The 26686-nt window shown below is 45.1% G+C and overlaps 1 protein-coding gene across 1 annotated transcript in view; it reads left to right on the top strand.

The window, feature by feature from the left end:
* The window catches only part of DIP2C (disco interacting protein 2 homolog C), a 218281-nt gene that overhangs the window by 99698 nt on the left and 91897 nt on the right, over positions 1-26686 (top strand). The window contains 1 exon segment of the mRNA XM_049776291.1: positions 22967-23038. Within this exon segment, the coding sequence (XP_049632248.1) occupies positions 22967-23038 (72 nt within the window).

The raw sequence follows: 26686 nt of genomic DNA, 5'->3' as shown, positions 1-26686 counted from the left end.
GCTGTTTCAGTGAGGTATGTAAGTATTGTGGGTGGATTCTGCTTGGCACAGAACTGCACATATGTGGTGTAGCTACTAGAAAAATGGACTCTGCACAGGTGGTCTCTCTCCTGGGTGGTTATTTTCACCAAAATGGTATTGTATGCTAATAGGGGCTTAAACTCACCACCTTCAGTAGAACTGAATCAGAGATTTTGTCTTAAAGCCCTCAACATGAGGACCAGTTCCTTTTCTGTTGTTTTAATATAAGATATTAAGTCTAAAGGGTCCGCATGGTGGGGTGAGGCCTCCCTGGCCTGGCCTGGCCTGGCCTGGCCCAGCCTCACACGGCACCTGTAGTCCCTTAGCCAGCTGGTCTGAAGGTTGCAGGATAACGGCGGAGAAATAATCACAGGCAATCAGTTAAAGTTTCATTGGAGACAGCTCAGTTTATTCTATGGCCCTGTCATCTGCATTTCCTCACATGGCTCCTTTTTTTTTTTTTTTTTTTTTTTTTTGCTTTTTTTGGGCCATACTCAGTGACGCTCAGAGGTTACTCCTGGCTATGTGCTCAGAAATTGTTCCTGGCTTGGGGGACCATATGGGATGCTGGGGGATTGAAACGCAGTCCATTCTAGATTAGTGTGTGCAACGCAAACGCCCTACCACATGCACCACTGCTCCAGCCCCCACTCACATGGCTTCTATGCTCAGCTTATTCCAAGCAGCTTCTTCTATCCTGCTCCTCCTCTGGCTCTCTGCCTCTGTCTCTCTCCCTACCCCTCTAGCCAGACTAATTCTTTATTTCAAACCAAAGACCCCTCCCAGGTGTGGGTGGGTCTGACCATTCAGGTGGGATAAACAGGAAGTTGGGGGAGGGGATACTACATTTTTCTGATATTTTTTCTTTTGTTTTCGGGCCCACCTGGTGTAGTGCTCAGGTATGACTCCTGGCTCAGTGCTCAGGGATGACTCCTGGTAGGCTTTAGGGACCATATGGGGTACCAGGGAATGAACACATGTTAGCTGTGTGTAAGACAAGTGCCTTACCTGCTGTAATATATGTCATCCCCCCTTTTCTGATTCTTAAAGACACTTCATTGCTAACCAGTGAGGAAACAGTTGAGGCCTTTCTGGAAAGGCAGGCCTGGAAGGAAGGGACTTTGGGTGTAGTTTATCATTAGCTGTGAACACTAGAAGCTTAGACACAGCTGATTAATGTGAGTATGACAGCATATCTATAAGTGTCTCCTGCAACATATGTGATGTGCATGTATCTATAGTATTGTATGCATATTCTATGCAAGCACATATACTATATATAGCATGTTGTAGCATCTGAGCATTCCATTTACATGTGTTTATTGTATATACACATACCTTGCATGCACATGTACCATAACTGCATTGTGATATATGTATATTCTATTTACATGTGTTCACCATGAACACATATAGACTGCATACACATATACTGCAGATATGTCATGATATACGAGCACTCTTTTTTTTTTTTTGGAGTTCATTTGTGAGTCTTCTTTATTTTATTTTATTTTATTTTATTTTTTGTGGTTTTTGGGTCACACCCGGCAGTGCTCAGGGGTTATTCCTGGCTCCAAGCTCAGAAATTGCTCCTGGCAGGCACGGGAGACCATATGGGACGCCGGGATTCGAACCGATGACCTTCTGCATGAAAGGCAAATGCCTTACCTCCATGCTATCTCTCCGGCCCCTATTTTATTTTATTTTATTTATTTTTTTAATATAATTTTTATTTTGATCGTTGTGGCTTACATATTGTTGACAATAATATTATAGGTACATATTTACATAAAATCAGGGGGATTCCCATCACCGATTTGTCCTCCCTACACCTCCGTGTTCGTCCTACCTCCCTTATCCTACTCCCTCACACCCGGGGCTACAAGAATATGTGGTCCCCTCTGTACCTAGCTTACTACTTAGTAGTCTTGATCTTGGTGCCTCCCTTATTTCTCCCTCTAACTGGGAGGCAGGACTAGATAGTTCAAGTTATGTGGTTTCATTTGAAGAAGAGAAAAGTAATAAACTGGGGTAAAAGTCTAATATGCCGAAAATGGGCGGAATCCTTCTAGAGGCTCTCTTCGTCGGTTTGAGAGACGAAGGAGAAAAAGAAGGTGAAACACCACAACAGTACAAAAAGAAGTGTCAAATATCCAGTGAGCACTCCAGTGATAAGATAGGCACCACAAAAGAGCCATGGTCTTGAGTTAAAAAACATGGCAGAGCACATAAAGAAAGAAAAGAAAAGAAGAAGAAAAAAAATATAAATATAAATGGGGACAACAACTTCAATAACCACACCAAAACAAAGAAATTGACAAAAAGTAGATAGGTAAATAAAAATAAAAAATAATAATAATAAATGAAGAAAAAATAATATATAAAAAATAAAAAATGTTTTGTGCTTTTTGCCTTTTTTTTTTCCCCTCCTGCACTGGCACAGTAAATATTGGGGTCATTCGAGAAGGAATTTAGTTGGCCTAAGCGCTATGGGGTTTCTCCACCATTGGAGTATATTGTCACGGGATTAACTATAGACTCCGTTCAGGTTCATTTACTCTCCCAGTGGACGAGCACTCTTTTACATATGTTTACCATGTGCACATTTATGGTAGGTGTGTCATATGAGTTTATATGTGTTTACCATGTATACATTCATAACATGTGCGCAAATATACTGTAGGTGTGTCATGGCATATGAACATTCTGTTTATGTTCATGTATACATACATGTATACAAACACCTGCACATGTATGAGCACAACTTGGCTAATGCTATAAACACACCAATTACATGCACACATAAATGTATATTTGTATATCATGTGTATATCTGCATATACATAATGTGTATGTATTACAGAAGCATGCTTTGTATATGTGTGTATACTCAGTGTTTAGTTTCTTTAAGGATATATATATTCATGCACTGCATGTATACTTGAATATATATGTGTGTGTAGATATTCTCTGTGTATTCTCTTTTTTTGGGGAGGCACACCCGGTGGGCTCGGAGCTACTTGTGGCTCTGGGATCAGAAGTAGCTCCTGGCAGGGTTGGGGGACCACATGGGATGCCGGGGATCGAACCTGGGTCTGTCCTGAGTCATCTGCATGCAAGGCAAATGCCTTACTGCTATTATATCATTTCAACCCCCTCTTTGTGTATTTTCTTTTCTTTTTGTTTTTTTTTTTTTTTTTTTTGGGTCACACCCGGCAACGCTCAGGGATTACTCCTGGCAGGCTAGGGGGACCATATGGGATGCCAGGATGACCTCCTGCATGCAAGGCAAACACTTTACCTCCATGCTATCTCTCCGGCCCCTCTCTGTGTATTTTCTTTGTTTGTTTTTTTTTGTTTTTGTTTTTGGGCCACACCCATTTGACGCTCAGGGGTTACTCCTGGCTATGAGCTCAGAAGTCGCTCCTGGCTTGGGGGACCATATGGGACACCGGGGGATCGAACCGCGGTCCGTCCTAGGCTAGCGCAGGTAAGGCAGGCACCTTACCTTTAGCGCCACCGCCCGGCCCCACTCTCTGTGTATTTTCAATGGCTTTCTTGTACGAATGCCAAACAACAGAATAGAGGAAGTGGAAGTAAAAGATAGCAGTTTCTCTTTACTTGTATTTGTGCCTGAAATTTTTTTTTGGGTCACACACAGTGGCACTCGGGTTACTCCTGCCTCTACACTCAAATCACTCCTGGCAGTCTTGGGGGACCATATGAGATGCTGGGATTCAAACTGCCGTCCTTCTATAGGCAAACGTCATACCTCCATGCTATCTTTACGGTGCACATTGGTTAGTGGTTGAACCTTATAGGTGCCACAAGACCTGATCATTTCCTTGATTTAAGTGTCATCAACTGCTCTGTAAAATTAGGGGATCATGGCTGATGAGCACCTTGGGATTTAGTGGTGCTTGGGTGACTCCCAAGGGAAAGAAACTAAAGGAGTATTAGTGTCAGATACCCTGTTGGGCTTCTTCTATTTCTCTCTTGGCAAGAGCTTTGTTACCACTTAGCTCAGTAGGTTAGGAGTTGGCACCATCAGAATAGATGTTGGTTCTACTCCTGTTTCTCTTCATTCATGGAGCGAGACCCAGGGTGTCCTTGTCACTAGATGTCCTCCAGTATTGCCAACATGAACAGATGAGAGTCTCAGTCTGTTAGAATGAAAATATTACATACCTTCATTCTAGGTACTCTTGGAAGAAGAAAGCAGACATTTAGTTTGAGAAGAAGAATTGAGAATGTTTCAGTAAATAGGGAACATGAAGTCACTGTGCAGAATATTTCATAGTGACAGTCAAAAGTTAGGTTTCTCAAATTGTGGATTATTTGTGGTTTTGGATTTTTAGGTAAATGTATTCTTTTTTTTTTTTTTTTTTTGATTTTTGGTCACTCACTCCTGGCAGTGCTCAGGGATTACTCCTGGCTCTATGCTCAGAAATTGCTCCTGCCAGGCTCGGGGGACCATATGGGATGCCGGGATTCGAACCACTGTCCTTCTGTATGCAAGGCAAAACGCCTTATCTCCATGCTATCTCTCTGGCCCGTAAATATATTCTTATATGTTTTAGTTTAATATATATATATATACATATACATATATATCCCCTCCTCCGAATAAAGGGACAGACTGAGTACTACAGATTGTGTTTTTGTTGCTCATAATTTCTTTTATTGTATATGAGGTGCCCTTACCAAGTAGTGCATGGAAGGTCTGTTGTCCCCACTGGCCATTCTCGGCCAACAAGGACCCAGGGATTCAATGCTGATTGGGTTCTGTGATACCACAGATATCTGGGTCAGTCTGGCAATATTGAGGGCCACCAGGCCTGCACGCAGCAATACTGGGGGTACTAAGGGGTGCTGGGAATTGAACTTGGGTTTTGTGTGACCGACGTCGTCCTGCTAGAAACTTCCTAATACAGACTCTTCATTTTCCCTTCCAAAACAAGTAAAAGACTCTTTTTTTGCCTTTGTTTGCTCTTGTTTGTTTTGGGTTACACCCGGCAGTACTCAGGGGTTACTCCTGGCTCTGCACTCAGAAATCGCTCCTGGCATGCATGGGAGTCCATATGGGATGCCGGGGATCCAACCCGGGTCTGTCCTGGGTCGTCCGTATTCAAGGCAAATAAATGCCCTACTGCCGTGCTATTGCTCCGACCCCACGTGAAAGACTCTTGAGGGATGGAAGAGGGGGAGGGCTTCCTGAGATAGTGAAGAGGGGGAAGCAGACTGGGGAAAGGTGTGGTGTAGGGAACATGTCCTTGAAACCCGGACATGGATGGTATTGTAAACTGTGATGATAAAACAGTGCACATGAACCACCTTACTTGTGCAGATGCCGCTGTGTGTCACGCATGTTCATAAAAAATCAAATGCCAGTTAGATTTCTGTATATTTAGGGCACTTCTGTCAACATGGACTAAACTTGTTCTTGGCCTCTATTCAGTAAGATTGTGAATCTGTGAATTTTATCTGTGGTGATGTTTATTTAGTCTTTTCTTTGAGATGCTAAATAAAGTGTCATTATAAAGGGGATGAAAGATACTCATCCAGGAAAATGACTGTACCAGAGGCTGTTCCTGATGAGTAGAAATATAGAGCCTGGATTCATTTTCCCAAAATGCACTTTTCTTTCTTTCGAAAGGACTTAAAACTGTATTGATGAATAAATAAAATGTAGCGTTTCATTCCTATCATTTAGTTGTGAGTTTTGAGATAGATGCGTGAAACTTCTTCTAACAGTGTTTTAGAATTGCTGAGCCAATTGGGGCCGGAGAGATAGCATGGAGGTAAGGCATTTGCCTTGCATGCAGAAGGACGGTGGTTCGAATCCCAGCATCCCATATGATCCCCCGAGCCTGCCAGGAGCGATTTCTGAGTGTAGAGCCAGAAATAACCCATGAGTGCTGCCGGGTGTGACCCGAAAACCAAAAACCAAAACAAACAAAAAAATTGCTGAGCCAAGTCCAAGGCAAGAGCACTGGACTGAGCAATTACAGGTGTTAATGTGTGAGGAGCCTGCCCACTGCTGAAATAGCTTCACGGGAGGATTTCACCTCTTCTTTTCTCCTTTTTTTTCATTTTTGGTTTTTGGGTCACACATGGCAACGCTCAGGGGTTACTTCTGATTCTGCTCAGAAATCACTTCTGGCAGGCTCAGGGGACCATATGGGATGCCGGGATTTGAACCACCAATCTTCTGCATGCAAGGCAAACACCTTACCTCCATGCTCTCTCTCTGGCTCCTTCTTTTTTTTTTTTTTTTTTTTTGGTTTTTGGGCCACACCCAGTAACGCTCAGGGGTTACTCCTGGCTATGTGCTCAGAAGTTGCTCCTGGCTTGGGGGACCATATGGGACACCGGGGGATCGAACCGCGGTCCGTCCAAGGTTAGCGCAGGCAAGGCAGGCACCTTACCTTTAGCACCACCGCCTGGCCCCACTCTCTGGCTCCTTCTTTTCTTCCTTTATAAAAAGTTTTGGGCCACACCCAGTGATGCTCCTGGTTCTGCACTCAGAAATTACTCCTGGTGGTGCCTGGGTAACTATATGGAATGTCCAGGATCAAACCCAGATCAGCCAAATGCAAGGTGCTCTACCCCATTGTGCTGTCTCTTTAACCCCAATTACATATAGTCTTTATCATAGTGAACCTCCTTATCAGTTGCCCAAATTTCTTCACATTTTGGTGAAAGCCTGGAACAGAGATTTCTCTTGAGGGTTCTTGACTCTTTTACCCAACTTTTAAAAGACTTCAGGGTGTCTAGAATTAGTCCTTAGGTTCCAAAGCCAGGACACTGGAGAGACATGGGTCTGGAAGCAAAAATTGATGTAGGAAATATCACACACACACATATATCACACACACAAAATTGATGTAGGAAATATCACACACACACATACACACACACACACACACACACACACACACGCACGCACGCGGTAGAAACAGGTTCAGGAATTCCAATGTAAGCCTTGAGCTTTTAAAAATCAGGAAGCTCAGTGGGAAGTCCAAAAACGAAAGAGTGTTTTCCTGAAACCCAAAATATTTATTAGGAAGGAACAGACCACACCCGGAGGTGGGACTAGGTCCGCAATGTTGAACCTATGGCACGCGTGTCGGTGGCACGCGAAGGCCTTGCAGCTGGCACGTGGGAAGGTCACAATTAAAGATATGTGGCGTGTGCCACATAGTTTTTAGATATTAAAATCTTGTTATTAAAGTTTAATTGATGTGCTGGCACTTTTGAGGTAATTATTTGGTTTTGTGTGGCTGTTTGGGCACGCAGGCTCAAAAAAGTTAGCCATCACTGGACTAGGTGGTCTAAACTCCAGTCCGAGGTGCTACATTCAAAGATGTTTCTAACTAATGAGTAACAAGGCGTATACTGAGTGGGATGGGATCCGATTAATCACACAGGGTGAATAAAGGAAACCTTTCATTCTTTCAAAGCACTCTGCTAAAAATTCCAGAACTACATTTGGTAGCAGATTGTCAAATGTAGCTGTAATAAATATTCTCTGGTCTCTGCTGGTGAGGAAACGAGATGGGAGAAGTGCAGTCTCTGAGAGGCAAGTGACCTGTGTTTGCTGTGTGAATACAATATGTGTGCACACTGAAGGCTGTGGCATGTGTGTAGTATGGTGTGTGTGCTATGACACATGTATGATACATGGCTCATATAGTGTTTTTGATGTGTGTGCTGTGGCATGTGCACAGTATATGGTGTGTGCAGTATGTGATGTGTGCATTATGGTGCATGTATGTAGCTCATGTGCTGTGTGTATGTGTGCTGTGGCATGTGTGTGGTATGCAGTGTGTGTACTGTTTGTGTTGTGTGTACAGTGTGTTGCAAAAGAGCTTTTGATGGGGCTGGAAAGTGATGAGATGGAGGATGAGGTCTTTCTTCTCCAGCTAGGAACACTCTTCTGCTGCCCTGTTCAGCCAGCAGGTCTGAGGGTTCAAGATAGTAGTGGGTAGAAAACTCACTGCCAGTCAGGCTTCAGGAGACATCAGCTTTATTCAGTGGATAAGGCTGAAGAATCCGTCCCAGAACGCCCCCCTTCCTCAGACCATTGCTTTTATACACAAGAATCAGGTACCACCCTATGGTGGGAGCAGAATACCAAGTAAGGAATAATCCAATATACTATCACCAGGTCATACCGTAGGGTAGGGCAAGGCACAATTACTGATTAGGGTAGGATCAGTAATCCAACACAGTGGACATCTCTGGGTGTGATTACTGACAGCTGTGTCCTTGTACATGAGCCTGCACTGTCCTCACCTTTCAGGATATGTGAAGTGCTGTGTGCTATAGGTGAATATTCTATGGAAAGAACCCTGTCTCTTCAGATCGCCTCTGAGCAGTGCAGAGCTCCCGATTACAGGGAGACTGGATAAGTGGCACAGGTTGAGTGGGTCACTATAATGGGGATTAAAACCAGACATGATCAGGCTCGAGACTAGCCTCCCTCTTGCCATCAGGAGTGGCAGGATGACATTCCCAGGGACAGTATTCATCCTGACCTGCCTACCTATACCACCTTGGCATTACTGCCAGGCTGTTCCTCCAAGGGTGCCTGCTTTTGAGTGGCAGGGCAAGGAACTTGCTGGTGCCTATAGGTCAGCCAGTGCCTCCAGGTCCTAAGCCAGCTCTCCAGCTGCTGCCCTTCAGGCTTAGGAATAAACAGTCAACATGGCTCATTAGGGCATAGGGTTAGACACTGAACTTTGCTGAAACTTCATGAGGACTGTGATTAAGACAGTGCATTTATGAGGCCCAGTTGGGAAAACAAGCTCTGTAGAGTAAGGATTAGCAGAATGAACATGAAAAAGTCAATGGACAAAATAGCACAGTTGTCTCAGTTACATCCATGACAGGAAGACTTGATGAGAAGCGTGAGGTGCAGGTTCAACTTGCAGGCTGGCCTTAGTCTTCCACTGTGCAGACCACAGCATGAGGTGCCACTTGCTGTCTGTGACTCAGGTAGGAGGAAAGATAAGCAGTACACCTGTTACACATACCTTCATTTAAGGTTGGCAGAAGGCTGGGACCAGTAGCTGGTCCCAAAGGTGGAGGGTATCTTTCTTTGTCCCCCTGTCATGTGGTCCAAGGTAATGGCTGATTCTAGTTGATATTACCTTAATAGGTGGTGGGGAGCCAGAGGCTGCATCTAGATGTTGCAGAAATTAGACCACCCCAGAGGTATCTTGTATTCTTTTGATAGAGGTATAGTCTTTATTTTTAATTGAAAAGTTGTTTATGGTTGAGTTTCAGTCATAAATGTTCCAACATTCATCTCTTCACTAGTGTTCATTCCCCAGTACCAATACCCCCACTTTCCATATCCCAAACTGCCTCTATGCAGACATTCTTTTTTTCTCTTACTCCACACCCCAAACCCTACTTTTTTCCTTATAGGCACCATGGTTTGTAATACTGTAACTGAAAGGATATAATGCCTATCATTTTCCTCCTTTCATCATCTAATTCTTGTCCAGAGTGATTATTTCCTACTGTTATTATCATAGTGGTCTTCTGCCCTAACTGTACTCCTTCCTCACCCTTTCCTACTATGGGCCAGTCTTCCTGGCCATCATTTCTGTTGTCTTTGAGTATTAAACCTATTCTATTTTTAAGTATTCTACAAATAAGTGCAATCATTCTATATCTGTTCCTCTCCCTATGACTCATTTTATTTAGCTTGATTCTTTCTCTGTCTCTTCATGTATAAGCAGAATTCATGACTTTGTTTTACCTAGTGTTTGTGTAGTATTCTGTGATATAGATGTACCATGCTTTCTTTATTCTCTCAACTGTTCTTGGGTACTTCTGTTGTTTCCAGCTTCTGGCTATTATGAATAGTGGTATGATGAACATAGGAGTGTAGATGCCCAGTGTTTTTGGGTTTCTAGGGCATATTCCCAGGAGTTGTATTGCTGGGCCATCTGGAGGTACAAGGTGTAGTTTTTGGAGAAAGAGGGTATATTACCTTGATGGCAAACTTATAGCATGCATGCCAGTGGTGGCACGCGAAGGCCTTGCAGCTGGCACAAAGAAAGGGGTCTGCAATTAAAATATGCATCATGGCTGGAGGAGAGTGTGCCGGTGTCTGCTTTGCAGCTCAGCTGGCAACAGGGCCGGGCTGGCCATTGGGAGGACTAGGCATTGTGCGGCAGTTTGGGCACTCGGGCTCAAAAAGATTAGCCATCACTGGTATATTTTTTATACATCTGTTTAAGGAGTGGAGTAAAATGCTCCGGTGAGCCACACAGTTTTCAGTCCACCTATTTAGGAGTCGCTATTTAGGAATGATTAGTAAATAAAAGCTGTGACTGGACATCCCTGAGAACTGCAGAGTGAGTTGGCTCCCCAGCGTGAGGTTTTCACTGTGCTCTGTACAGCCTGGGTTTGTGAGCACCGCTGTGGGAATGATCTCAGGCTTGAGTTTGTTCATCAAGAGTCTCATATTAGCACCTGGGCAGGAATAGAGTCCTGCTCTGAGCACTGCCATGCACAGGTCTCAGTGAGCTGACCAGAGGAGAGGCCTGTTAAAAGGTCATACCATCAGAGGCGTGGTGTTCATAGTAAGATGGCTAACTTCCTTGTGTGTCTGATTCAAGGGGGTGGCACCAAAGGAAGAACAGGGGCACTGGATGGCCCTATACCATCCTCTCGTGCTTGGTCCTCAGTGGAAGAACAGTGAAGGCTCCTCTGAAATGCGGTGTCTGAGGGGCCTCTGGTGGCCTCTCTCTTGCAGACAGTAAAGTTACATGTGGGGCTGGAAATCTATCCCATATCTCCATTTGTTTTTTTATCATTGAGTATGCATAGTATGTCAGAATATTTAACCCGTCAGTATCATCTGGAAGGTCATTCATTTCCAAAGCAAAAACACCCCTTTCTTTGCCTGGGACTTTGCCATGCATCTAAAATACCAGATGCACTATTCCTGAAACAGTGCCATCTGTTCCTGTGCAGAGATCCTGTGAGAAACTAAGCTACATTCCTGTTCTACTTTCTACTATGTGACAGGTGTAAGGAATATTTTTCTATTGGGACTTATGGTGCTTTCTCTTTAAATACCACATAGAAGGTCTGAAGAGTTGTGTCTAACTGGATTCACAGTTCTCCATCTTTCCAGAGCCACATGGCATGCCCTTGGTAAAGAGTGTACCAGAGCCCCACAGAGTTAAGGGCAGCACTTGGTTACTTGCTACCCATCTGCTTTGCCTCTACTGTAGGGCATTTGCTGCAATCCTGGGTGACTGCAGCATGTAGCAGGAGGCCTGGCTGATGAGTAAAAAATATCTGTTACTCATATGGGGCCCAGACGCCAGTAGTCATGAGAACTAAAAGACTGTGTCACACCTGGGCCATACTGTGGCCACCCCTGGTGGTCTCCAAGTCTGAGAATTGATAGAGCCTTCTTGGTTGTATCATGTGAACAAGAAATAGAGGAATTGGTTGGTCACTGGATTTTCAGCATTTTTTTTCCCTTTCTTTTTCTGAAGTGGAGCCAATAGATCTCATTAATGGGATGTGGTCATACAACTGGAAGTTAATTCTAGATGGGTTGATAAGTTTGTTAGGATAAAGTATGTTGAGAATAAGGACTGGAGCGATAGTTCAGTGGTTGGGCATTTGCCTTCCACGCAGCTGACCAGATATGGACTAGGGTTCAATTCCTGGCATTCTTATTCCATAAGCCTGCCAGGAGAGGTTTCTGAGCATAGAGCCAGGAATAACCCCTGAGCGCTGCTCGATGTGACCCCCAAAAACCAAGCAAACCAAAAAAAGTACTGTTGAGAGTATAAATTGAAAGTCGCTCTGTGTGCTGACAGGAGGGAGAGCTGCTTGCATACAGACCAACATACACCTTGTTCTGTCTGTTGGTCATAGGAAGACCATTCTTTCCTGGAAGTATCTCTGAGACACAGAACTTTCACTTAATCTTCCACATGGGGTACACGGTCTCTGATATCAGAGCCCCACCTGCAGGTGACAAGTCTCTAGGACAAGTGCTTGTCCTAGGTGGAGAGAGCCCCTTCTCATGAAGCAGTGATTTGGCTCAAAAGTGCAAGGTTCACCTAGACATACAATTAATTAATCTTTGATAAAGGGCCAAGAAATGCAAAATGGAGCAAGGAAGGCCTCTTCAACAAGTGGTGTTGGGAAAGCTGGTCAGCCACATGTAAAAAAGTGAACTTGGGAGGCTGGTGAGGTGGCGCTAGAGGTAAGGTGTCTGCTTTGCAAGCGCTAGCCAAGGAAGGACCACGGTTCAATCCCCCAGCATCCCATATGGTCCCCCCAAGCCAGGGGCAATTTCTGAGCGCTTAGCCGGGAGTAACCTCTGAGCATCGAACAGGTGTGACCCCAAAAACCAAAAAAAAAAAAAAAAAGTGAACTCAGGCCAGAGCTATGGTGCTACAGGTAAGGCGTCTGCCTTGCAAGCACTAGACTAGGATGGACCGTGGTTCAATGTCCTGGCGTCCCATATGGTCCCCCCCAAGCCAGGAGTGATTTCATTTTTTCATTTTTTTTGTTATTTTTTGTTTGTTTTTGGGTCACACCCGGCAGCGCCTAGAGGCTACTCCTGGCTTTATGCTCAGAAATCACCCCTGGCAGCTTGGGACACCGGGATTCAAACCACTGTCCTTCTGCATGCAAGGCAAACACGCCTTACTGCTGTGCTATCTCTCTGGCCCAGCCAGGAGCGATTTCTGAATGCATAGCCAGGAGTAACCCCTGAACATCAAATGGGTGTGGCCCCTCCCCCTCTAAAAAGTGAACTCAAACCCTCATCTAACACCATGCACAAAAGTCATATCCAAATGGATTAAAGACCTGGAACCATATCAGATCTGGAACCATATGAGACTTGGAACCATAAGGTATATAGAAGAACACGTAGATAAAACACTCCATGACATTGAGAAAGGCATCTTCAAGGAGGAAACAATACTGTCTAAACAAGTGGAAGCAGAGATAAACAGATAAGTTGAAAAGCTTCTGCACCTCAGAGGAAATAGTGACTAGCATAAAAAGGCCACTCACAGAATGGGAGAAACTATTCACCCAGTACCCATCAGATAAGGGGCTAAGGTCCAAGATATACAAGTTACTGAAAGAACTTAACAAGAAAAAAACATCTAACCCCATCAAAAAATGGGGAGAAGAAATGAACAGACAATTCCTCAAAGAGGAACTACAAATGGTTAAAACTGCTCCACATCACTAATCACCAGGGAGATGCAAATTAAGACAACAATAAAGAACCATCTCATGCCACAGAGACTGGCACACATCACAAAGAACAAGAACAATAAGTGCTGGCGGGGATGTGGGGAGAAAGGAACTCTCATTCATTGCTGGTGGAAATGCTATCTAGTTCAGCCTTTCTGGAAAACAATATGGAGATTCCACAAAAAACTGGAAATTGAGCTCCTATATGATCTAGCTATATACCTAGCATATACTCTAGGAACACAAAACACAATACAAAAATGCCTTCTGCACACCTGTATTCATTGCAGCACTGTTGACAATAGCCAGCATCTGGAAACAACCAACAACAGATTAGTGGTTAAAGAAACTGGTACATATACACAAAGAAATACTAGGCAGCTGTCAGGAAAAATGAAGTCATGAAGTTTTCCGATATATGGATGGACATGGAAACTATTATGCTGAGTGAAATTTGCCAGAGGGAGAGAGATAGACACAGAATAGTCTCACTCACTTGTGAGATTTAAGAAAATAAAACACATTATTATAATAATACCCAGAGATAATAGAGATGAAGGCTAAAGGACCAGCTCATGATATGAAGCTCACCACAAAGAATGGTGAGTTTAGTTAGAGAAATAACTACACTAACAACTATCATGACAGTGATAGTGAGTGAAAGAAATAGAATGCAGGGGGCCGGGCGGTGGCGCTAGAGGTAAGGTGCCTGCTTTGCCTGCGCTAGCCTTGGACGGACCATGGTTCGATCCCCCGGCGTCCCATATGGTCCCCCAAGCCAGGAGCAACTTCTGAGCGCATAGCCAGGAGTAACCCCTGAGCATTACCGGGTGTGGCCCAAAAACCAAAAAAAAAAAAAAAAAAAAAAAAAGAAATAGAATGCCTATCTCAAATACAGGCAGAAGGTGGGGGGAGGAGAGAGATGGGGGGCATTGGTGGTAGGAATGTTACACTGGTGAAGGGGGGTATTCTTTCTGAAACCCAACTACAAACATGTTTGTAACTATGGTGCTTAAAGCTTTTTTTTTTTTTTTTTTTTTTTTTTTTGGTTTTTGGGCTACACCTGGTGACATTTAGGCTACTCCTAGCTCTGTGCTCAGAAATTGCCCCTGGCAGGCTCGGGGAACCATATGGATGCTGGGAATCGAACCTGGGTCTGTCCCAGGTCGGGGCTGTGCAAGGCAAATGCCCTGCTGCAGTGCTATCTCTCTGGTTCCAAATAAAGATATTATTTAAAAAAAAAAAAGTACCAAGTTCAGTCTGGCTCTGCAGGTTAAAGTCTGTAGATATTTTCTTTTCCTTTCTTTTCTTTTTTCTTTTTTTTCTTTTTTTTGGTTTTTGGTTTTTGGGTCACACCCGGTAGTGCTCAGGGGTTACTCCTGGCTCTGCATTCAGAAATCACTTCTGGCAGGCTAGGGGACCTTATGGGATGCCGGGATTTGAACCACCATGCATCTGGGGTCTGCTGCGTGCAAGGCAAACGTCCTACTGCTGTGATATCTCTCCAACCCTATGTAAATGTTTTCTTGAAATGAATTGACTAAAACATTTCAAGGACTTCTTAAATTGTGCTAAAATTGGTAGGGCGTTTGCCTTAGATCAGGGGTCTCAAACTCAATTTACCTGGGGGCCGCAGTAGGCAAAGTAGGGGTGATACTTGAGTGCAAAGTCAGTAGTAAGCCTTGAACATTGGGGGATGTGTGACCCAAACAACTAAAACAAAACAAAACAAAACAAAAAAAGATTCCTCTAGGGCAGGGCCATAAAATGTTGTACAGAGGGCCACAAATGGCCCGTGGGCCGCGAGTTTGAGACCCCTGCCTTAGATGCTGAAGGATGATGGTTCGAATCCCGGCATCCCATATGGTCCCCAGAGCCTGCCAGGAGCTATCATTTCTGAGCATAGAGCCAGGAGTAACCACTGAGAGCTGCTGGGTGTGATCCAAAATAAACAACAACAACAACAAAAAAAAACATTCCAAGGAAAGTAACAGTTTTTATTTCCAACTCAAACAATACAAATTGAGCTTTTGAATGCCTATTAAATTTGGTAATTCTGGATCTGGGGTTATGGGTGGGAGGTAGAACGCTTGCCTCTGGGTTTAATTCCTAGACTGCTGCTGCAACCCCCCTCCCAAATAAAACCTGGAGAATTTTTTTCACCCCCCCCCCCCACTTCTGGTGAGGCTCAGAGTGAGATAGAAGGTGTAGTTTACAGGGTTGCATGGAGGATGTGTGACTCAGTGACCCAGTAGGTGTTTCTTACAAGGACTGCTATGTTATACAGACAAGTGTTTTTGAAAGTCATTTAGCGTGCTAGGTGGGCTGACTGAAATGATTGGGGAAGGGTCCTAAGAAGATTTGAGGTTCTACATTCAAGCCACCTTGAAAGAAATAGCAGCCTAAGGTAGTTGACCTTTGAGGAAAACCTTTGAAAAACATCAAAAAGTTATCTGAAACAAAGGAGAAAAGAAAACTCTTCCTATCCAACTGGGAGTCTCTGTGGCTTGGAGCTGCCTCAGAAGTGCCCTGGAGTCCTGCTCTTGGGGCTTGAGCTGGCATCAGGCACTGACAGCACAATGATGCACTGCCACAAGGAGCCTCAGATACTGGGAAATACTGCTTTTCCCTTGGGAATGTTTTTGACATACACCAACTTTACTGATTTTTAACAGAGCAAATACAGATATGTAACACCTTCATGATAATTCTTGTATGGTAAGGATTAGACAATGAGTTTTGTCATATTTATTGATGCTGAGTTTCAGTCTCTGAATGGACATGCCCTGTGGGAATGTGCCTGTTGACAGTCCTCAGCAGCCATGCTGCACACACAGTCTGGCGTACTTGGGACACCAGCGGTGGTTTGAAAGGTGTTGCTAGGGTGGAGAACTGTGTAGACCTCTTCCATCTGCAGTACAGAATGAATGGTTGGTTATACTTAGGAGTCACTCCTAGTGGTGCTCTGGAGACCATATGTGGTGTTGGGGACCAAACTCTGACTGCATGCACTTTACATGCTGTACTATCTCTGCCTTTCCCCTCTACTTTTATTCTTTCAGCATCAAAAGATTTAAAGTTTTCTGTGATAGCTTTAATTATGGACAAAATTGCCATTAAAAAGATGTACTTCAGCACTTTAAAGAACTAATTGATTGCATTATTTGTTCCTTTTCCTGAGGCCTTTAGCATAGTTACTTAATGTTCATCTCTTTGCCAGAAAAAAAATTTTAAGTCAAACATGCAATCAGGCAGTTTTTGTAGTTGTTGTTTTGGTTGCACCTGCTGGTGTTCAGGGTTTACTACTCCTGGGATGTGTTCAGAATCACTCCTGGTAGGGGTCAGTGATGCCTATTGGGTGATGGGAAATGAACTGGGATCTGTCATGTGCTAGGCACCCAGACCTGCTGTACTATCTTTCCAGCCCCACAATAAAACACTTTTCTCTACCAAATAATTATTAACAGTGTCACTATTAGTTTGTGAAAGTAAAAAGATCATTTCTGGGAGGAGTTGCTTAATGGTGATAATGCATAATTGTAAAATTATGGATTCATTTCTTTGGAAAACATTATTTGCATGGAATCGGCTTTAAACTTGAACGAATAGCTTGTATGGAAAGATGTTGAAGATTGTAGCAGTAGTGCAGGGGTTTATGCACATGACTTGCCCTGCACATGACTGACCCCAACTCAGTTCTTGGTACTATATGTGGTCATCTGAGCACTGCCAGGAGTAACCTGTGAGTAGAGAGCTAGGACTATGCCCTGAGCTGTGGCCCCCAAACAAATAAAAAGATGGTGAGAATCCCTTTCTCCCTATACCCCTGCCTCTTAGCTGTGGAGATAAGGGTATACCCAGCATTCTTAGGAGGTTGTGTCTACATGGTTGAGCCCATAGTGCAGTCAATGAGCTGGTCCGTGATGTACGAGGGTGGCCTTTGTTTCTGAGTCTGGGGTGGGTTGTCTATACCTGTCTGGTTGGCCCATCAGGTAGGACTGAACACCAGTGGTGCCCAAGGAACTGAAGCCTGGAGGGAGATCACCAGAGCCTGGTCTAGAGGGCATGGCCTGAAGATATGGCCCCAACCTAGAGATGACATAGAGGAGTGTGAGCATGACCTTTGCTGGGAGGCCAGGCAGGGTCAGTGGACACAGGGAAGACTCAGGACTTGCTGGAAGTTGTAGGAATCTCACAGTGCTGCCTGGCTTCTCAGTGACCTGAGATGTGTGACCTTGAATTTCTTAGTGAGAGCTAGAATGAGTGTTGGGAGTTGGAGCTGGACTGAGTCTGAGCTGGTGAAGGCCTGTCACTGACACAGGTTAGTGTCTTAGGTGTGACAACTGCTGCAGGCATCTTGCTCCCGCACTAGATTCCCCAGGAATTGTTTATTCCTGTGCTTTTTAGTTTAGATTGAGAAGTCTTAATGTAGGGTTATATAGGGTTGAAGTACATAAATTGTATGCAGCCAGCCACGATTTAGTCCTTAGCAACACATGGTCTCACAACATTAATTTTGGAGATCCCCTAGCTCTGTGGGGGTGGCCTGAGTAACCCCAAACATCCCATTTTGGGGTTGTCCATTGAACTACTGACCTAGTTGGCTGAAAATTGCTGTGACGGTCCCATGAGTCTTCTTTGAGCATTGCTTAGGCAACTCCCCAACCTTAAAAAAAGAAATAGGAAAAGGTTTATATATCACTAGTATCAGAGTTTAGATGATAACTATAAATGATGACTCATTTATAGAGTAGTTTGAAGTTAGATAAATTCCTGTTTTTATTTTTCTTCATCAGAATTACGGTAACTATTAGAGGTTTGTTAGGATTCCATATATTTGTTTTTGTTTCCTTAACATTTGCATTTGAATTGCATTAACTTTCTGCATTGCTCTTAGTAAAACCATCACATGGCTGTTAGTTTTTCTCTTCCTTGTGTGTGGAAAGTCTTTCCATCTCTTTCCCCTGATTCATGATAGAATTTTTTTTTGGGGGGGGGCATACCCAATTTGGAGAGGCATACCCGGTGTCACTCAGAAATTACTCCTGGTTCTGCTCAAAAATCACTCCTGGATAGGGAGACCATATGGGATGCATGCTTACATCCTGGGCTAGCTGCGTGCAAGGCAAATGCCTTATTGCTGTGCTACCACTTTAGCCCCATGATAGAATTTTTGCACATAACATATAATCTCACATTCACCACCAAAGTTTCTACTTCCCTCCACCTTCTTATCCATTTGTTTTTGTGCCACACCCAGTGATACTCAGGGCTTACTCCTGGCCCGGAGAGATAGCACAGTGGGCGTTTGTTTGCCTTGCAAGCAGCTGATCCAGGACCTAAGGTGGTTGGTTTGAATCCCGGTGTCCCATATGGTACCCCCGTGCCTGCCAGAAGCTATTTCTGAGCAGACAGCCAGGAGTAACCCCTGAGCACCGCCGGGTGTGGCCCAAAAACCAAAAGAAAAAAAAAAGAAAAAAAGAAAAAAAAAAGAAATTGCTCCTGGCAGGCTCAGGGGACCATATGGGACACTGGGATTTGAACCAATATCCTTCTGCATGCAAAGCAAACGCACCACCTACATGCTGTCTCTCCGGCCCCAAGGATGTAGATTTTTCTTAAAACACCAGCACTCACAAATCTGCTATACTGCCATACATGCACCACACTCACTAGTCTTAGAAGAAAGTTCTGCAGCAACTTACTTTCGTCTTAGGTAATTGCAAAGGTTCCACTGATGAACCTGTTGAAATACTTGCAGGCAGCTTTGTATGTTGTGATTCTGTGATGTTACCTCTTAGAGAGCCTGGGCTCCTGGTTGGCTCATGTGTGTGCACGCGTGCGTGCGCGCACCTGGGTGTATTAGTAGGTACATATGGAATGAGTATAGTATGATCTGAATGAATCTTTCCTCCTCGAATAGAGCATGCTGATGCTGTGAAGTGTCTACACTTTTTACCCAGAAGAACAGAGTAGGTTTGTAAGAGACAGATGTAAAGAAAATAGGAATGGAGCTGGAGAAGAGTAGTACAGTGGATAGGGCACTTGTCTTGTATGTGGCCAACCTGGGTTCAATTCCTGGCACCCTAGGTGGTCTCCTGAGCATTGCCAAAAGTAATTTTAGAGTTTTGAGTCAGGAGTAAACCCTAACCATTGTTAGGTGTGGCCCAAATTCCAAAACAAAACAAAATAAAACAAAGAAACGAATGAGTAAATAAAAAGCAAGTAGGAATGGGGCCAGAGAGATAGCACAGCAGTAGGGCATTTGCCTTGCACGCAGCTGACTCAAGATGTATGATGGTTCAAATCTCGGCATCTCATGCCTGGCAGGAGCGATTTCTGAGTGCAGAACCAGGAGTAACCCCTGAGCTCTGCTGTGTGTGTGACCCAAAAACCAAAGAAAAAAAGTAAACAAATGGAAACAGTATGTGTGTTTGTAGCTTTGCCTTTGTGGAATTTGTTCTTTTCCTCCCCCCAACCTGCTGATGCCTTGGCGTGGCTGTTGTGTTCATGCAGGTGGTTCCATCTGGAGTTGCAGGGGCCAGGATGCATTGTTGTTTAGATCTTGCATCATACCTGCCACATCACCTTGTCCTCCATTTCTACCTATATTGCATGATAAGTGCTTACATTAATATCACTCAGCTGACTCTCATATTTAAAGTGCCAGTCACGACTTTGCTGCCCTAGTTTCTCACCATGAGTCTCTTCTGGGAAGAATTTTTTTCTCTTTTTTTTGTTTGTTTTTGAGCCACAACCATCAGTGCTCAGGGGTTGCTTAAGGCTCTGCACTCAGAAATCGCTCCTGGCAGGCTTGGGGGACCATATGGAATGTCTGGGTCCGTCTTGGGTTGGCCATGTGCAAGGCAAATGCCCTACTGCTGTGACATTGCTCTGGCTCCAGAATATTAGCTCCCCTTTTTCTTTTGTTTTTATTTTTGGGCCACACCTGGCAGTGCTCAGGGATTACTCTTGGCTCTGCACTCAGGATTCACACCTGGCAGGCTCAGGACCATATGGGATGCCGGAGATCAAACCTGGTTGGTCCCAGGTTGGCTGTGTTGAAGGCAAAAGCCCTACCTGCTGTGCTATTGTTCTGGCCTCTTATGGGAAGAATATTCTATAGTGCCATTTGCTGTGTTGTCACAGCACACAAAGGGAAACTGTACTAATTTGAAGCAGTGTCTGAGCAGATGGGAGGAGTAAGGAGCAAAAGTAACCCTTCATGTTTGACTCCAGTGTGCCCCCTGCAGTGGCCCTGGTACTGTGCGCTGGCTTGTGGCCTTGCCTCATTGCTTTTGTTTGGATAGGGATGAAAGCATTGTAGCATTTCTTCTTTCTGAGTTAGGAGCAAGCTAACAGGTGCATAATGCCTTTCTGATCAGTCAATCCAGGGCCCGAGACAGCTAGCCTCTTGGGGTTGGACCCTTAGAGTGAGCCCCCAGTTTCAAAGGTACTGTTAAGATTTTGTGAGCCAAGATTAAAGAACCCTAGACCTACTTTCAGAGAGAGATGGTCAGTGGTTTGTTCCTCCTATACTCCTATAGGCAGCATCAGCACACTGTTTGCAGAAATCTGAACAATGTCACTTCTAAATACAGAGAGTTGGCCTTTGGGCCGGGACAGTGTAACTCATATTGAGGCTTGTGCTGCACATTCTGAGGCTATGGTGCCTGTGTGTCTGTGCGGTAGAAGTATGAGGGTAGGATATGGGGAGTGAGGTGGTCACAATGTTTTGAAGGCAGAAGGAGTTCATGAGTGTTGTTATAGTATTGTGTCAAAGAGGAAGAGAGGAGACCAGAGAAGCAGGGTGAGTCTCTGCAAGGCCTTCAGCTATGTGCAGGGCAAGAAGAGACCACGCCTCATGGACACCCCTGACTCTGCAAAAAAAAGAGTGGTGCCCTGGGACATTGTGTAGGGGTCTGCCTGGTGCTTCCCTGAGCCTTATAAAGCCATCGGATTAGGAGCTGTGTATGGAGGGGATGAGAGACCCAAAATTCCAAACATGGAGATGATTGCTTTGTTCTATAAAGTAACCAGCCTGGTGTCATAAACATTGCTTGACAGGAGAATGGAAACCATCTCGGCTGCTTAGTCTGTGCTCTGTCTGCATAGTGGTAGCCTGTACACACACCTCATGGCCCAGATGCCACCTGCTTCACCTTGTCCTGCCGTGGGTCTGCCAGTTGGAACTGGGATAGGAGTGACTAAACAGACAAATCTTTTGTACCTCTTCTGCCTCTGAGGTGGGTTCTTCCCAGGACATGAGATTGCAGTATCAAGAGAGAAGGAATGTGTCCCTTTGAAGTTTGTTCCAGACTCTTTGTCTTAGCTCTGCAGAGCTGGCCTTACTGCAGCTTTCGTTGAAACTTTCCAATTCTCTGAAAATCTCTCTTCTCTGTAACGTAACTGCTGCTGCTTCCTTTTTCTTGCTGAAAAGTTCAGACTCAGAAAACTTTTTGAGAATCCAATGTAGTATTTTTCATAAAGGGGAAGTTGTTCCACTCTGCTGAAGGTATAATTTCTGCAGTTCTCTGCCTCAACTTTCGTGTTACTAAATTAGGAGGCACTTGAAAAAATGCATGTGTTGGGCCAGAGTTGATAGCACAGTGTAGTTGCTTGCCTTGCATATAGCTGACCCAGGTTTGATCCCCAGAACCCTGTATGGTCCTCTGAGCCCTGATAGGAGTGGTTCTTGGATATAGAAGTGTGGGAACAGGTTGTTTGGGGCTTTATGTGGAAAATGTTTGAGCAGCCAACAGATGTAGCATCCAGTGCTGTGGTCAGCAGAGCACACTGGGGAGGTGCTCATGTCACCATGAACAGAGTCCTTCTTGCTTCACATTAACCAACCTCCCAGGGTGTGGAATAGGTCTGCTTGTCCCTGAGTGATAGTGAATTTTAAAATGTGGCATGGGCCAGAGTTCACTGAAGTAAGTTTATGTGCAGAAAAGCTTGCAACAGTCTGGTCAGGCTAGAGACCTTCAGATCTGTCATCAACCTAGTTTTATTCTGTCTCCTCAAATCCAGCTGCTCTTCTCTTCTCTTAGAGTTTCTGTCATAAGCTGTATGGTTTTCATACACTTCCCAGAGCAAGCTCAGTAATACTTATGTATGGAATAGATGTTTACATGCCTTGACATTTGGTCCCACACTCTTAGCATGGAAGTGTCAGTGTACAGCAGTGTAGCTTTAACATCTTCTTTCTGACTTTAATGTAGCACCTGTTCTCACATATTTTGGCCTTCCTTTGGTCCCAGGTTTTTATGTCTCATTTGGTCTTTGTCACTTATTTTCAAAAATGATCTCACAGCTTGGTGTCCTAGTATCAACTTTCCTCATTGAGATCATGGGCAAATGTCAGTTAGCAAAGGCACTAGATGCTGCCCGCTGTTGCTGCCACTGTTCTCTGCTGGTGAAGTGAGTGGGAGTGCACACCTGGGGGTTCCCGGCTCCTCTGATGTGGGGAGGATGGTAAGACTCTCTTTGGGCCTGCTGGAACCCAACACATTTGAAGGCTTACTAAGGTGTTCAGTGTTGTTAAAGGGTGCATCTGAAAAAAAAAAAAAAGGGGTGCGTCTGGATTGGCCAGCATTAGCCTTCTCACATATGATGTCGGGGAGACTTGTGAACCATATGCTCAACCTGCTGCAACCATCTCAAACTTCTTTTCTTTCTCTCCTAGGTGACATCACGCAGAAAGGGTATGAGAAGAAGAGGTCGAAACTGATCGGTGCCTACCTGCCCCAGCCTCCAAGTATGTAAATCTCAATGATTGCCCCACTTTAGCCCTGGAGTGTTCACTGGAGCCCTGGAGAGCCTGCCAGGCTTCACGGGGTGTGGCCAACCTTGCCCTCTGCTAGGCTGCAGCTGCCGGGGGTTTGCTCTTGACATGTCTAATCGGTTTGCATTTCACTGCTACAGAGCAGTAATGTTTTGTGGCTTCAGAATTCAATCATCGAGTTATAAGAGAGCATTTAAGATTTGGTTTAGTGAACTAAATTATTGCTGTTGATTATGGTCAAAATCAATCCAGGGATTTTGTTCATGTCACTGGGGTGGGGTAAGGAAAGTACTTCAGAGTGATTGTAAAATGTGGCACTTTGTCCTCAGAGTTCAGCCCTGCTGCTCCGGTGGTTGGAGAATTCTGACCCAGGAGGGTTCTGTGCTCTCAGGAAGGACTAATGGGAGGGCGTGAGCCTCCCTTAGTTCTGCTCTGTGGCACTTGCAACATGCTGGCCCCAGCTCCCAGTTGAAATCAGAAAGTCAACAGCACAGCCTTCATGGTGTGGTCCAGGGCTTCCAAGTGCTGTTTCCTTGTTAGGAGGTGCTTCAGACCCAGCCCCACTGGTACTTGCTTTCCAGGAAACTTGGCTGCTATGTTGTTTTCTGCTGCTTATGGTTCTGATATGGTGCTGAATATTTTAGAACTTTAATGTAAAGGTGCCCCCATTAGCTGTGGATGGGTTTCCTAGAGGCTGGAGTCTTAAAAGTAGCAAACTGTTCTTTTCAAGTGAGTTGGAACATCTCTGTTAGGAGTTGACTGGCTGCCGTGTGTGAACTATGGTCCTGAGTGACCGCCACTTCCCTTGACAAGTTCCACCTGGGGCAGAGTAGATAGCTGAATATGTTCCCACCTGATGGGTCTCTGTTTCTGTGCCTTACCTGACAAAAGTGGAAGAGACATAGGTTATGGCTCCGAGGCGCTGGCCACCGCTCACAGCTGGGAGGGTGGTCCTGCACCCAAATCCCTTGGCTGTTCTTTGTGCTGTTCTGCATGGGGTCCGCAGTTCTGCTCAGCGCTGTAACAAATTTAAAAAAAACTAAAGTTTGGATTAATTAGTTTTTTTTTAACTTGTTACAGCAGCGAATGGAGCTGCCGTGGTCCGGTGTAGACTGCAACACAGTGACGGAGCCCCACGGAGGATGCTGCACGCTGGCAACCTGGGGGTGTGCGACATCCGAGACGCTGCGGTCCGAGAGCGGGTGGCCAGCACCGCGGGAAACCGGCCTCTGTTTTACTTTCGCTTTGGTGAGCGCATTTTGTAGGGAGACCCCGGGGACAGGGATGCCTAGGAGAGGGAAATGAGGCCTGCAGGGCACTGTGTTGGGGGAAGCTTAGGGCCTCTGAGCCTCCTGTTATGTATGGGAAAGACTCAGACCATGAGGTCTGTAGATGAGGGATCTGACTACTTCCTCTTCAAGTGTCAGTTGCTCTGACAGACCATTGGGGTTTCCCTTCAAGAGTGCCGAGGAGGGGAGAGGCTGGCAAATGCTGTGATTTGTTTTAGAAGGTGCTTGTCCAGAGACATGTTGTTACCAAGAATCAGGGAGGTGGCAGCGTGCTCTGTCCTGACTCCCAGTGGCCATGGGAGAATCAGTGATTGGGACATCATACTGGGCCTTCTATGAGGATTCTCTCGTAGGGACAGTGTTTTGATTCGGCATGAGCTGAACTCAGTGGACTTTTTTATAAATGAAAAAAAACCAAACAAACAGATGGTTGCAGATTTAGACTCATGTTCTTGTGCTTTAGTAGTTTGCTGAAAGTCATGTATAAACTAGAAAACCAGGCCCCCAGCGGTGGTGTTGGCTGGCCACAACTGTGTGTCTGCCTTCTGGCTGAGAAGGGATGTATCTGGGCTCTCCTACTCTGAGACGAAGAATGGCGTGTAAACTGAACCATGTGCATTCCTTGGTGAAGCTGGCAGCTGTTTGTGATGCAGTCTGCTTGGCCATTTTTGATTCTTGCATGTTTCTCAGGACCACAGGCAGCTTCAGCTCCTATTTTCTTCCACTTTAGAGCTGCATTCTTGGAAAATCCAAGCTCCTTCCACCTTCTTTTGGGGACTCTGGTGTCTCTCTAATCCCCCTCACTCAGTGACCTGGGTTCGTGTGCAGATGGCCTGTGCTCATTTTGTTGAATGTCTCCCTTGCCTCTCTGCTACATTTATGCTTTTGTATATTTCTCACCTCCTTCCTTCCTTCCTTTAAAAATGTATTGAAGAAAAGGATTTTCACTGTATTTCTTTTACTACCCGAACATAGACAATCCCAGCTATCCTATTTCAAGAACATTTAATACCTGAAGAGTGAAATGTTTCATACTCTCAGGGCCTCCCCTCCTTCCTCACAGCCAGTAAATAGCATGTAGGTCCTCTCACTAGGACACTGTACTGGTCAGAGAGAGGAGAGTGTGCCTCGCTAGGACTCCTCAGTCCTCTGTTGGGCATCACTGAAATTTTGTTAAAAGTGACTTCCTTCTCTGCTTTCAAGACCTTCTCCCTTCTCTGGGGGAAGGAAGTGGGCCAGGGTGAGGGGTGACAGGACAGGGCAGACCCCTGGAAAAAAATCCAGTGAGCTTCCTGTTGTTTCTGTCATAGACAGGAGTAAGGTGTGATTAGAGAGAATGTGGTGTTGGGGGAAGCCTTGCATCAGTGGTGGCATCTGATGATACTCTGCCTGGGCTCTGGCAGCCAGCCGGCCATTGTAGTTGTATTCCTCATCTACTCAGGTAGAGCCCTAGTACTAGTCTGCTGGGGTGAATGTCAGGTGGGGTGCAATGATGCATGTGTGTAGGCCAGAGAGGACTGAGCTCCCCTGACTGGGGTGGCTATGCCTCTGCTGTCCTTCAGTCAGGGCTTGAAGTGCTCTATGACTTGCTGTAGTATAAGAAGCAGGTGATATTGCCAAGAAATTGGATCCCAGGGCCAGAGAGGTAGCATGGAGGTAAGGCGTTTGCCTTTCATGCAGAAGGTCATCGGTTTGAATCCCGGCGTCCCATATGGTCCCCGGTGCCTGCCAGGAGCAATTTCTGAGCCTGGAGCTAGGAATAACCCCTGAGCACTGCTGGTGTGACCCAAAAACCACAAAAAAAAAAAAAAAAGACATTGGATCCCCCAGGGATGGTCATGGAGATGCATGACCTGGGAAGAGCTGAGTATGCAAGCTCCTTTGGGAAGAGATTGAAGGTTGGTAGAGAGAAAAGGGAAGGGAAACATTTGACATTTGATGTGCTTATGGTATTGGGGAGTACACCAAAAGCACCAGTGGGTAAAAATGGTTTTCTTGGTTCCTCGGGAGGGCATGGTGGCAGACATGGTGGCCTTGCAAAATGACACCACAAGTTTGTCCGTGGTGCTGTTTACTGAACCCAAGGACACTCTACTAACTGGGAGCTCTGGCTCTGATCTCTGCTGCACACCAGGGGCTTGTGAGTATTGAGATTGCAGGTGCTGCTCAGTGTGCACCTCTTCTATGTGCAGGTGCCACACCCAGAGTGTGTTGTGTTCTTGTGTCTTTGCTGAGAACAAACACTACATCCAGATGTGTTTTGTGTCCTGTGTGTCCTTGCTGAGAACAAACACTGCATTCAGATGTGTGTCATGGCTTGTGTGTCCTCACT

The sequence above is a fragment of the Suncus etruscus genome, chromosome 7, assembly GCF_024139225.1.
Source record: "Suncus etruscus isolate mSunEtr1 chromosome 7, mSunEtr1.pri.cur, whole genome shotgun sequence".
NCBI lineage: Eukaryota > Metazoa > Chordata > Mammalia > Eulipotyphla > Soricidae > Suncus > Suncus etruscus.
This window is presented reverse-complemented; position numbering and strand designations above follow the sequence as displayed.